Source organism: Xyrauchen texanus, chromosome 12 (assembly GCF_025860055.1).
Source record: "Xyrauchen texanus isolate HMW12.3.18 chromosome 12, RBS_HiC_50CHRs, whole genome shotgun sequence".
Taxonomy (NCBI): Eukaryota; Metazoa; Chordata; class Actinopteri; order Cypriniformes; family Catostomidae; genus Xyrauchen; species Xyrauchen texanus.
In genome coordinates this window covers 22913937-22926327 of record NC_068287.1, presented here as the reverse complement: position 1 = coordinate 22926327, position 12391 = coordinate 22913937, and the positions used below count along the sequence as shown (strand labels likewise).

At 34.5% G+C, this 12391-nt stretch overlaps 2 protein-coding genes across 4 annotated transcripts; one reads left to right on the top strand and one right to left on the bottom strand.

The window, feature by feature from the left end:
• Positions 1–3998: 3998 nt before the first annotated feature.
• smim22 (small integral membrane protein 22) lies at positions 3999–6144 on the top strand. Of its 2 annotated transcripts, none has more exons than XM_052140019.1 (5): positions 3999–4113; positions 4209–4299; positions 4868–5034; positions 5133–5200; positions 5285–6144. In XM_052140019.1, the coding sequence occupies exons 3-5, from the start codon at positions 4908–4910 to the stop codon at positions 5330–5332; spliced, it is 243 nt and encodes an 80-aa protein (XP_051995979.1). In that variant the 5' UTR covers positions 3999–4113; positions 4209–4299; positions 4868–4907; the 3' UTR covers positions 5333–6144. The 2 variants fall into 2 exon arrangements, with proteins under 2 accessions (XP_051995979.1, XP_051995978.1); XM_052140018.1 differs by having other exon boundaries at positions 4880–5034; positions 5285–6142.
• Positions 6145–6256: 112 nt separating this feature from the next.
• On the bottom strand, positions 6257–12179 carry rogdi (rogdi atypical leucine zipper). Of its 2 annotated transcripts, XM_052140016.1 has the most exons (11): positions 11931–12178; positions 11481–11552; positions 11291–11373; positions 11063–11117; positions 10827–10907; positions 10596–10691; positions 10191–10289; positions 9304–9417; positions 8928–8977; positions 8658–8784; positions 6258–7348 (listed from the first exon to the last, which is right to left on the bottom strand). In XM_052140016.1, exons 1-11 carry the CDS (start codon positions 11997–11999, stop codon positions 7319–7321), a joined length of 876 nt encoding a protein of 291 aa, XP_051995976.1. In that variant the 5' UTR covers positions 12000–12178; the 3' UTR covers positions 6258–7318. The 2 variants fall into 2 exon arrangements, with proteins under 2 accessions (XP_051995977.1, XP_051995976.1); XM_052140017.1 differs by lacking the exon at positions 10827–10907 and having other exon boundaries at positions 6257–7348; positions 11931–12179.
• Positions 12180–12391: the final 212 nt, after the last annotated feature.

Below are 12391 nucleotides of genomic sequence, written 5' to 3'. Positions count from 1 at the left end.
GTGAACATGACTTTATATTTTAAACATTAAAACGTTTTTAGTTTTGGGCCCCTTTTTACAAATGCAGTTAAAACTCTATATGCTCATGGTAATTCTTCAATAAAACTTAAACTTGGCACCTCTCCTAGAAAGCGAGGAATATGTCAAGGTTGCCTTATTTCACCATACCTGTTCATTTTAACCACTCAACTGTTAGCTAGTCATATTAAAAATAGTGCCTTGAAAGGAGTTACATTCATGGGAAAAGCCAATTGGCTGACGAAACTACAATCTTTCTTAAAAATTCAGACTAAATCCCCTTAGCCCTTGACACTATTAAAAGTTTTTCTAAAGCTTCTGGGCTTTATCTCAATGTGCTCAAATGTGAATTAATGCCTACTTATATATTTAGTTAGTTAGTTTTAATGTCATGTCAGCAACTAGTCTATTCACATGGCAAACAAGTGTTCGTCAATACATATTTGCAATATTAGCTAAGACACTTTAAGTTTATACAAGAAAAAAACTGTAAAATCTGTTCAGATGATACCTTTTAAAAATATCTATTAAACAAGTCTCTGTATAGAAGCATTGTTTGATAGTTCTAAAAGTTTTACAGCTCAGTAAAATGTGCTTGATGGTCAGAGGGGTTTAGTATATGGGAGGATCTTCACCAGTCAGTAACAACGCACGTGTTAGTCTTGAATGTCCAAGTCGGCATCTGGTAAACACTATTTGGTCATACTTAGATTTGACAATTTTAGATTAATTTCTTTGGATCCTGGGGTTTTGTAGAATTTATTGCTGTTGCACTCATGCCATTCTGATTGCCACTTATTGGTGATATGTGTGTTTATTAATGGCCTGAGGTCAGAGGGTGGTATCAGACATTCCGAGATCTCCAAGTTTAATGCATCTTTTGCAGCCATATATGCTTTTTCATTTCCTGCCAGACCAATATGTAATTAATGCCTACTAAGCAAAGTACTATCTCAAATATTTGTAATATCCCAGTTAAAGAGACTGTTACCTACCTTTTAATAATTTTTTAAAAAATCAGAAAACTAGATGTGAATAAAAAATGTTTGCCAATCATAGAGAAAACAAGAGGAAGACTCAGTCAGTGGCTTCAAAGAGACTTACCTTTAAAGGGTAGGATTCTTCTCTCTAAAGCAGAAGGTATTTCATGACTAGCATATGCAGCCATTGCCTTAGACTTTGACAGGACTCTGTGTAAGAAGATTGATCAGTTACTGTATAATTTTGTATGGAAAAATAAGAAGCATTATATAAAACAATATTTATTCTGTCAAATAGCAATTGTAACGATACTTAATAATACTTTTAAAATTAATTGGTTAAGAAATCACTTAAGAAGACCATGCAATATTTGGAATTTTATTCCTGAATATGTCTTTTCCCAGCTGGAAGGTCTAACATTTGTATTGTTATGCTGCTTCAACATAGACAAGATCCCTGTTGCTCTATCTAACTTCCACAAGCAAGAACTGTTGGCATGGTCCATGATTTTTAAGCATAATTTAAAAATAATCCGACTAATTATGGAATAATAAGGACATATGTTATAAACATAAGTCTTTATTCTTTGAAAACTGATCTAAGAATGGGAGCAATCTGGTGAGACAATTATTCAACAAGCAAGGCCAGTTATTATCATACCAAGAATTTCTCTCTCACTATAAAATTCCTATTACTCCCAAACAGTTGTACTCTGCTATTCCTGATGGTGTCATCATGTTGTTTAAAGGTTTAATAATATCCAGCTTAGCTCAGAGAAAACTCTTCAGACCCAATTGATACAAAAGTAGGCAGAATATGTTCTCCCAAGTCAAACAATAATAGAAATATACGTGCCCTATTCCAAAATGACTGTGTTTCTACTCATGTAATGGCAAAGTGGAATAGGTCAGTGAAAAATTATTTTAGGAAAAGTGTTTGGTCTCTTCCTAATAAGTATCTGCTGGCAAATAAGGTCAAAGAGGTTACTTTCAAACTCCTTCATACTATCAAACTAAAACTTGTCTTATGTCAAGATTCAAACTGACTATTGAAACAAATTGTTATTTTTGTTATTCTCATCCAGAGACTCTTTTCCATCTTTTTTGGTATTGTGATTTCATAAGAAAATTGTGGCCGGACATGTGTCAATTTTGTGTGGATTTCATACAGAAAGACAAACAGCTGTGCTTTAAGAATGTGCTTTTTGGGTTTGTCACTCTCAAAACTATTTGAAAGTGGGTATTTTCTATACAATTTATTTATTCTGCTTGTTAAGTACTTTATCCAAAAATGTAATGTATTAAAAATTAAACCCCTTTTCTCTCATTTTCAAAGTGATACTGAGACTTATTATATTAAATCTCTGTCCACCTCCTGAAACAAAAACAAAAAAGCTATTAAGACCTGGAATGTGTGCTTACATTTCGGTGTTTTGGGGTAATTGATGATTTCCTTATTAATGTTTTGGGTTCCAGGCATAGATGACTTGTGTGGGTGCTGTGTGTATCTTCTTGTTATTTATTTGCTTTCTTTTGTCTCTTGCTTGATTTTCACTTTATTGTATTTGGCAAGACATTATATTATACATGATATTATCTGGCTGATGTGGTTCCCTCGGTAAGGATCATGTTTGCATTGTTCTATGTATAATTCATGTTTAAATAAATAAATAAAAAGCGAGTAGAACACTTCGAATGCGACATTCTTTCACTGAAATTCGGAGGATGCATGAGGTGTATCCTTCGTGAGCACTCACAACTTACAGTTATTTGCTTCAAAGGAAATGTCTAAAAAAAAATACGCCAATTTGCCCTTAAATATGATATTCAAATGCAAGGAATGTTAATTCCCAAGTTGAAGTACCTCAGTAGATGGATGCAGAGTAGGCCTATATAATATGTATATTTATATTAATATATACTTAAAACCAAAAATACACCCGTAAAATCTATTTTATTTTCTCTTTACATCTTTATTAAATCTCCTAAAATGTATTTCATATATTCCCTTCTAAAGGGACTTTGTTCCCTTCTCACTCAAAGCACTCGCGCTTGTTAAAGAGTGGCGTGCTGTCATAGCAACCATGTTACGTTCCGTTTGTCCTATGAAAGCTGTCTCGTTTAAATGAGGCTTGTTTTAAAAGCCTTCAACGGACGCATCACACCTAGCACGCAGCCTTCACTAAACACAGCCAGATACTATTTAGCCCGTTACTGACCACTAGTATTAAAGTAAATGGAAGAAATTTGAACATTTTTGAAAAAGTCCCGCCTTCCAGTCAAAATAGCCAATTACCTGTTACATGGGGGGTGTATGATAACATTGTTGTCAGATTTTAATACTGATTATTAATATATTCTTCAGTCGTAATCTTGACCAACCGTATTGGAGACTGTACTCTTATCAGATCTGAATAAATAGGAGCTGTACTCTAAGTAGATATCATCCGCGCTTTTACCATTGTAGAGAGCGTAACAGTCAACTAGCTTGCTACGACAGAAAGTAACCATTTGCGGATACCATACAATTGAATATGAAGAGCCGTAAACTGACACCTACCTGACGCAAAATTGCTAATGTCTTCTCTGATAAAACAACTATTGATATTATAATATCAAACTCCTTACATAGTTCAAACCAAAAGGGTTGTTTAGTGTAAAACATGTTGAAGATTAGCAGACAGGTGGTAAATTCTTTAAATGATTGCTGTGTCCTCACAAAAGCAGTTTATTTAGCATACTGAAGAATCTCCTCCATAGACATCCATTCCTTGCCAGTTTACCACCCATAGAATGTCTATGGGACCGCCGCTTATACTGTTTTATGCCAAACTTGTTGGCTGAAATATATAGAAGGGTTCTGCTCTTTATGATGCTTGTTTAGGCTACATAGATGCAGCACAGATGCAGACCATGCCCGGGAGCTTTCCAGTGATGGCCGCCGAGTGAACTGACTTGCCTTGAAAGGTAATGGGCAGAAACCGGTGAATGCAATGCAAATTTGACTTGATAAGAGAATACGCATTTATTTAGGGTGCGGAGTAGCGACTACGTATTACGCCTGTCACCTGTTTAAAGATTGAGAACGTTGGGCTCTGTGTAGTTATTATTCAAGGTTATTATGTCTGAAGTCAACATTAAAGACCTTTGACTTGGCACTAGATTTATAGTTACATTATGCTTATTCGTTTACTCTTTGCTCTTCCGCAGACCTCGTGATTTGTTCAATTTGGGCTCCTCGGCGACAGGTGTAGCGCAGTAAGTAACCCGGAAATAAGAAAAACAACAGTGAGCACAACAGGTGAGTTATCGAAATATGCTTTGAAAAATACATTAAAAATGTATGACATAAAAAATACAACAAAATAGATTAATTTACGAACGAGCAGTTCACACGAGGGGAATTGTAATCTTAAACTTTCTTCATTTCCGCAAGTACAAGTTTATGTTAAAAGGAAACGAAACGAATTTAAAAAGTCTTTCTAAAAAGAGATCAGTATGAATTTAAAGCTCATAATATATCTCATTAACTGTATAAACCTGTAAATGAGTAATACAATGGAGTGTTATCTGGAAACATGTTGTCTTTCCTGGTTTCCAAGTTGGTTACTTAAATCCAAAATACTTTTTTTCTAACGTTTAAATATAATATATGCTATTTCAAGGTTTCTTGTTGTCGTTCATCATTGAATTACTCTCATTTTCGTTCTTTAGAGGACTTTGAGTCAATCAAATAAAAATACTTCCTTGTGTACTCTGGCTCTCTCATTTGGGTAAATTTGTCTATTGAACAGGTTTTTATTTTTTTTTTAGTTAGTTATCCATTTAGTTTCTATGTTCCAAATATTTGTCAACAGCATGTAATTTAGTTATTCCAACAGAGTACTCTCGTATCTTCTTACTGAAGCCATGGAAAAGAGCGTTCAACAGGATTTTGAGAACCAGTTTAATGATGTGGTTTCAAGACTGCAATCAAAGCAGATGTTTCAGTCAGACTGGGACATTGCCTCCTTTGCAGTCTTCTTCATCTTTATAGGTAAGCTATAATGTGTAATAAAGCAAGAATAAGAAAGTAAGAGAAGTGATTAAGCATGGTAAGCAACAGTACACTAAATATCTTGTCCCTCATCTCAGGTATGGTCCTCTTGCTGGTTATCTTGGTTCTCATCCGCTGCTGTTGCTGCTGTTGCTGTGATGAAAAGGTGTGTTTAAAATACCACTGGTATAAATTCACAATATTAATAATAATAATCACATTCATGAAATGTATTGTTTCCACCTCACAGCCAAGGAGACAAAAGGTGGGCATCGACAACATGGCAATGGAGCCGTAATCCTCCAGAAATATAGTCTCCACTACATGTAAATCATCTACAACATAAGTGTGAATCAATTTTATGTATATCAGTTATTACATTTAATCCTTATTAATAATCAAACAGGGAAATTAAGACTTCCTTATAGGGATAAGCAAAATATTTTACTTAAGTTGCAACATCCATTACAGATACCTGAATTACTGCAATAGATGGGACATGTTCTATAAAAATAAATGTCTTGAAAGAGAAAGCATTTATCTGGACTAGTTTGTAACAAATGTGACTTCTGACACTTGGGATATTTTCTGGATGGTTTAAAATCAGTTTGAGTATTCAATGAAGATGCTTTGAACATTTTTAAAGGATTTAGAATTTTCCTGGATGGAGCAAATGATCTCTATTGACATTTCATATGTTTCTGTAGTTTTTAAAGAGTAGGCCTATGTTTAATCTGGTAATCTGGAAAATGACTAGGACTGGTTATCCCAGATGCCAGTTAGCCTACACCTTTCCTTAAACCTAAGACTGAGGTATTTTCAATGGATTTTTAGACTTTTTTGAATGGTTGACTGATCTATAATTGTAAAGAAAAAAATATAACTTGAGCACTTTAAGAATTCATACTTTTTATTAAACTAAAAAAGTAATTTGATTAGTTCACATCACTGATAAGATTTTAAATCAACTTTAAAATAGCAGAAAATATTCAAAATAATACTTTATCTGCTCTATTATTTGGAAAAGTTGTATAAAGTTTTTACAAATAAATACAATTCTAAAATGCTGGAAGTCTGTTTTAAAGAAATGTATTTAATTGGACATATGCATACACATACCATAAATAAATAAACATTATTACAAATCAAATCTACCATTTCCTGTATATAATTCTAGTGTACTATAATAGATTGGTTTAGACCAAATTAAACATTTGAAAAATGGGACACATGCAAGAGTGTTCATAAGTTACATTTATTGCACAAAATATTCTATATTAAACACTGAAAATACATATATACTTAAACATTTTAATCAGTATTGAAATGAACATACATTACATCATTGAGGACACTAATTAAGTGCATAGAATAAAATATAAATTACCAATAAATAAACACACAAAGCTGAGAAGATTAAATGAACAGAGAAAACCTTTCTGTAACAATCACAAACGTTGAACGTTCTCAAGTCAAAGAATCAGAACTATTGAGCAAGATACAAATTTAATCATGGAATGATGCTTATTAGAAATGCCAAACTGGATTCCCTAAATCACAAGATCCTCAGGAATAAGTATTTTAATGGAATGACAATCTGAAAGCCCTCAGCATTCATTGTTATATGTCATTTAGTGTTATTAATCAGCAGAGCTCTTCTAATAGAATTATACCCCAGTTGAGTTACATTGGAAGGTCTTTCATGCAAAATAATGTTGATGTTTTTACTTTGTTTCACAATGGGAGAGTCCCTGATATTATGCCTATCCCCCCCAAAGTGTTCAAGTGTTAAACACTCCCATGAACTAAGGCAAAAACACTGGTGAAAATGTATTGAAGAGGTCTCTCATGAACATTTCAGTCTTTGTGACAAACAAGAACTAAGAATTCCAAGCATTGTGTATTTAGTAGCATTTCCGTTCTAAAGTCTAGGCCTATGGTTAGCTTAAATATAGGCAAGATTACTGACAGAGCAACACTGACAATGACAAATACTGCATGAACACAAAGGAATAAATGTCACTGAATACTTTCATCTGACAAGCCCATTTCAAATGAATGGATTCAGCACATTTTACATAGCACAATATCACTGCTATAGTACACATACTGTACAATAAACTTAGAATATGAATAAACTGAATACATAGTCCTATTGTAAAGGAAATTACTTTATGTAACTTGTTCTTGGAATTATTTTGTTCCTAGTGCATCCTAAAGTAATTATATCATTTTATATTCATTTCTTGCAAAGGACCTTTGGTCGGATATAGCTTAAAAGGGTCTAGTTCCAGAAACTAGAGAAGACAGAAATCTGCAAATAAAAAGAAATGATCATGTAAGTTCATCTTCCATTGTAAAAAACTACAATAATAATACATGAAAGGACCAGTTTATGTCAATTTTCTTTTTACATGGCTCTTTGAAATACTAAATTCTGATTAGTCAATCACAGCATTCTGCAATCAAATATTTTTGTATAATGACTGCCTAAATATATATTTGACTGTTGTGCCTGGCAACCAATTTCCTGCACTGTACAAGTTAAATCTCTTAACTTCTTCAACTCTGGTGCATTTTTGGGCTGCCGCCTGCAGATTTTCACACTAATATTTAAAAGCTCACCTTTTACACATATTGTGGCCTAATTGCCAAAGATGTCTAATTTTTTCAGAACCACCCTTAAATACAAATAAAAAAAAGACTTCAATTATTCATAAATATTGTACGTTTACAATTTTATGAAGAATAGAATAAAAAAAAAAAAAGTATTTGTTGTCGTCATAACTTTGTAAACATGGTACTGTTCACTCCATCTCCCTCCAAAACAAATAATATTTTGTTCCACTAGATGGCAGCAAGTACTACAAAAAAATATATATATTTTCTGTGCCGCTATAACACATTGTAGCCCTCACAGATGTGCTTGTCCATAGACATTCAGACTAATTTTCAGTTTATGCAGCAACTCCATTGTTTCATTGAATATCTCTGAGTGGACTAGAAGCTCAATCTAGGTGTCATTATAAAGCTGAGATTCTCCAATTTTCAGCAGGTTTTTTGCCATTCATGTGGCCTTGTTAGGAGATGATCAACCTTATACACTTTACCTGCGAGTGGTCAAAAGATCAGATTCTATGCTTTCAAAACAATACCACATGTGCCTGATTTATGTATTCGGAGACTTGAACATTTTAAGTGTCAACTTTTTCCACAACATAGTGCCCCCTTTTGGACCTGCTAGCGAGTCCGTAGAGTTGAAGAGGTTAAAGCACTCTGCAGTCCCTTCAATCTCACATAATGAAACAATTTCAACTCAAAATCAATATTTCCTATCCATTTAATGGATTAACTGGTATGTAGTATGTGTGATAACATTCAGTCGGTCATTATCATAAAATAAACCCGGTCAGGATAATAAAACACCACTCAGTTTTACATGGGCTTTTGGGTTTGTTTTGTCTGACTGTACATTATCTCTTAATAGTTTCTTTTTTAAATTTATTTTACATTATGAACTATGTGTTTTTATTAGGTTCTGTATCATACAATCTAAAAGGCACTAAACAAAACACAAAAAGTTAAGAAAATGATGAGTGACCATCTGAACATACCACACCTACCTTATCTTTGAGCTGTTGACAGAGCTGCAGGGAAATGGTGAAAAACACCAGAGTGTCATTCAGCCAGGGAACCACACATTCAACCTTATGGACATGGCTGACCTCAAACTTAGTGTTGTTGTATTCACTAGCAGGTAAAGAAAATTACGAGACAAATTGATTTCACACACTTTTTTAAATGGCCAAACAGATGATTTAAAAACAGTAAAAGGACACAAATGTTGTGACTGTTGGAGTTGCAACATGAAAACAGGAAATATGGGCACTTACAACATAGTTCCTGGATTATGTAGCACTGAACTTCCTGCAGATTTGAAGTTCTAATGAAGAAACAAATTAATCTGCATTTTAAAGTGCATTCATTAATGGTAATTAAGCTTGCTGGTATTTTTTGCTTAGCTTTTTAAGTAGTTATACTTTTCCATGATGTTTTGGTTTAATTTTGCCATTTAAAGTTTGTCATCTTATTTTACATGTCTACCTTTGTTTAATGCTTACTAACGCACGTTTACATTTGATGTGAATTTATTGAATACGTTTGTCTATGAAAGGCAAATTTTCAATCTATGGCAAATTGCATGGATAATAAAGTGTGAACTAAACTAAAAGAAGAGGCTAGATTGAACAGATTTAAATATGGGGATACCTTGGTAGTGTTAGGCTGTAGCACATGCAGTTGGTACACTGTCAGACACAGTTTGCTGAGATTGATATAGAAGTTTACGATCACATCCCCAGGCATTGGAGGTGTAAACATTTTCTAAAAGGAAATATTCAAAGTTAGAACACAACAGATTATAGAGAAAGTAGTGAAGCAACTGTTGGAAGTAGTGAAAGATAACAATATTTTAGAAAACTTTCAGACAGCTTTTAGAGAAAATCAGTAAAGCAACAGCCCTTCTTAAGGTGACCAATGACTTTGAAATGGAGCATTCTCAAGCATCCTCTGCCAGTGTTGCTTGGTTTAACTGCAGCGTTTGATATAGTTGAGCATTCAATTTGTACTGATAGATTAAAGAATTGGGTGGAAATATCTGGGCTGGCTTTAGACTGGTTTATTTCCCATTTGTCAAATAGGAACTCCAGTTTTAGCTTCTTTGCATTGGTTATAAATTACATGGGTTGGTGCCAGATTATTTAGCAGAACTTCTAAGAGGTCTAACTGTTTCATAAGGTCTTAAATCTTCTTGTCGTGAAATGTTGGCTGTTCCAAGATCCAGATGCAAAACAAAGGATGATGGAGCATTTGAAGTGAAGCCCTATGATTATGGAACAGCCTGCCCTGGGATATTAGATCTGCTGAATCGTGTCTGTTTTTAAGTCTATATTTTAGAGAGCGCGTTTTGATTTTATGATTTGTGAAGCACTTTGTGCTTGTTTTAATAACGGTGTTTAGAAAACACAATGCTCATGGCATGAGATGCTGTAAAACGGTGAGACGTGAAGCTACGGCCCAAGATGTCCGTCTGATACAAATACCTAGACCAAAATTATGAACACCGAACAGTCCTAAAAGAAGTTCCACATACTAACCATTAATCCACTAGATGCAAGCTCAGACAGAGTCATGCTGGCTGGGGTAGTGAGTCGATTACGGGCTCGGGTCAGCTGAAGCATCACTGCATCCATAAGCTGAAATAAAAGTAATGGCATCTATTAAGGGCAAAAATAAAAAAACACCCCTATATCAGTTATAGCTGTTTAGGGTATCCTTATATTGTCTACAGCACATCTTCAAATTGCCAATGTTACAGATTTGAAAAAAGGCACCCAAGCTTGAATAACCTACAGTACTTCACATGTTTCAAGGAAGTGTACATTGGACAAATAAGAACTACATAAGTGCACAAAAATTATTTTAACATTTAGCTTTCTAAAATATGTATTTTTGTTACACACCTAATTGAGCTACCAGAGCTTTTATTAGCAATGACAAACCTTATTAACTTCAGCTCCAGTTTTAAAGTGATAGCTCTCATCACGGCTGCTTAATAACTGGAGGGCCTGATTCACATGGTTTCGGGCGTCCTGGATCTGTGGAGAAGCAGAGTGGTTTTTCATCTCTATATCTGAAAAATAATAATATCAAACCACTGCAAACAAAGCAATTATCTTGTTTTGATCGAGTCACACCAAAATGGCTGAAATTAGAGAAGAAAGAAAAATTACTTGCTGCAATTTCCACTGTTTATCATCCCGGAATGCATAATGCATGACTTGACTGCTTTTAACAACTTTGATATTAATATCCTGCAAAGAAATGTTTTATATTTTAATCTGCCCATTTTATGTAGGTAATTGCTAATTGTATTTTTATTATATTGCATTACGTTGGAGCTGATATAATGCTTCATTTTAGTTCAGAAAGTAGAGTTAATTTTTGTAATGTTGTCAAACATACTTACAGTCTGAGTCAGAGCTTCTCCTTGTAGTGTCAAAACCCCTTTAACCTGGTCCATCCTAATAAAATGTGAAAGGGTACTATTAAATAAAAGCATACATTGCTTCTATGCTGTATTGTACACATCTTTAATGTCATAAAATTGTAATAAGTGGCAATACACTGCTGCATCTAGCTATATTCTAATAATCAGTATTAATACTGCAGAGAGAGCTTATTTTATGAAGCTTACGTGGAGCTGCCCAGAATAAAATTCTCTTGTTTCAGTTGTCCTTCCAGACCTGTTGATGGCACTGAAAAACGCCTTGATGCCTCCTTTGGTAAAAATCACACAAACTCTGTTAGTAATACAGTTGGCAGATCGACAAAATACAATTTAGGTGTATTAAGCCATTTATTAGATATACAACAACTGAAACTACCTTCAAAATGTCCTGCAGCTGCTTCAGCACTGCATGCACCTCTTCTTTCAGCAGCCAATTAAATTCTTCCTCCTATAAAAACACAACAACCTGGTTCAAAAACTTTCTCTAAAACGCTTAATTATTATGATCAACATGGTGCATTATAGGATTAATTCACAATGGGAACCAGTGGTCAATAGCTGATTACAACTGAACAGAGCATTGATAAGAAAGGTCAAATCACTGTTTAGATTAAATTGTTTAACTATTTCTGAGCACTAGGATGAATTTGAACTTTGTACCACCAGCTGGTTGCAAAATCGCTTTCATCAGCAAGTCTGCAATTTAAATCGGTATACATAATTGCAACTTTCATGCACCACAAATATTACTGTTAAATATTAATGACCTCGCATTTGTGTGTCAAGCATCTCTGGTACATGTAATAAACACGTATACATCTCTTACCAGCACAGTCCTCTCCGCTTGACTCGCTGCGGTCATCTTCGCTAGTTCAGCTCTGTCTGCACTGAGCATTACCTTTCGACTCTCTGAACTCTGTTGGAAATAACCAAACCAGACCGCTATTTGGGGTGACTGTTGATGAGGGGATCACACATAAACAATTAAGCTTGACACCGCCTCCCTGCCCCGAATTTCCGGTTTGTGTGTAACATTAAAATCGTCCGGTGTTAGATGTTTCTTTGGTTGGTTAGTCGTGTATAAAAGGGAACCGTCAGGCTTGGAAAGTCTCGCGAGAGTCGCGTTTGCAGTAATTTAGATTAGGGTACATTACAGCAAACGCATGGAGCAGTAAAATACCTGGAGGGCTATCCGTTAGCCTCCAGAATTATTTCCATAAATATGGTTATCCACTGTTTGATCAGAGATGGTTAACAACAATTGAAGTGTGTGCTTAAAATTTTGGT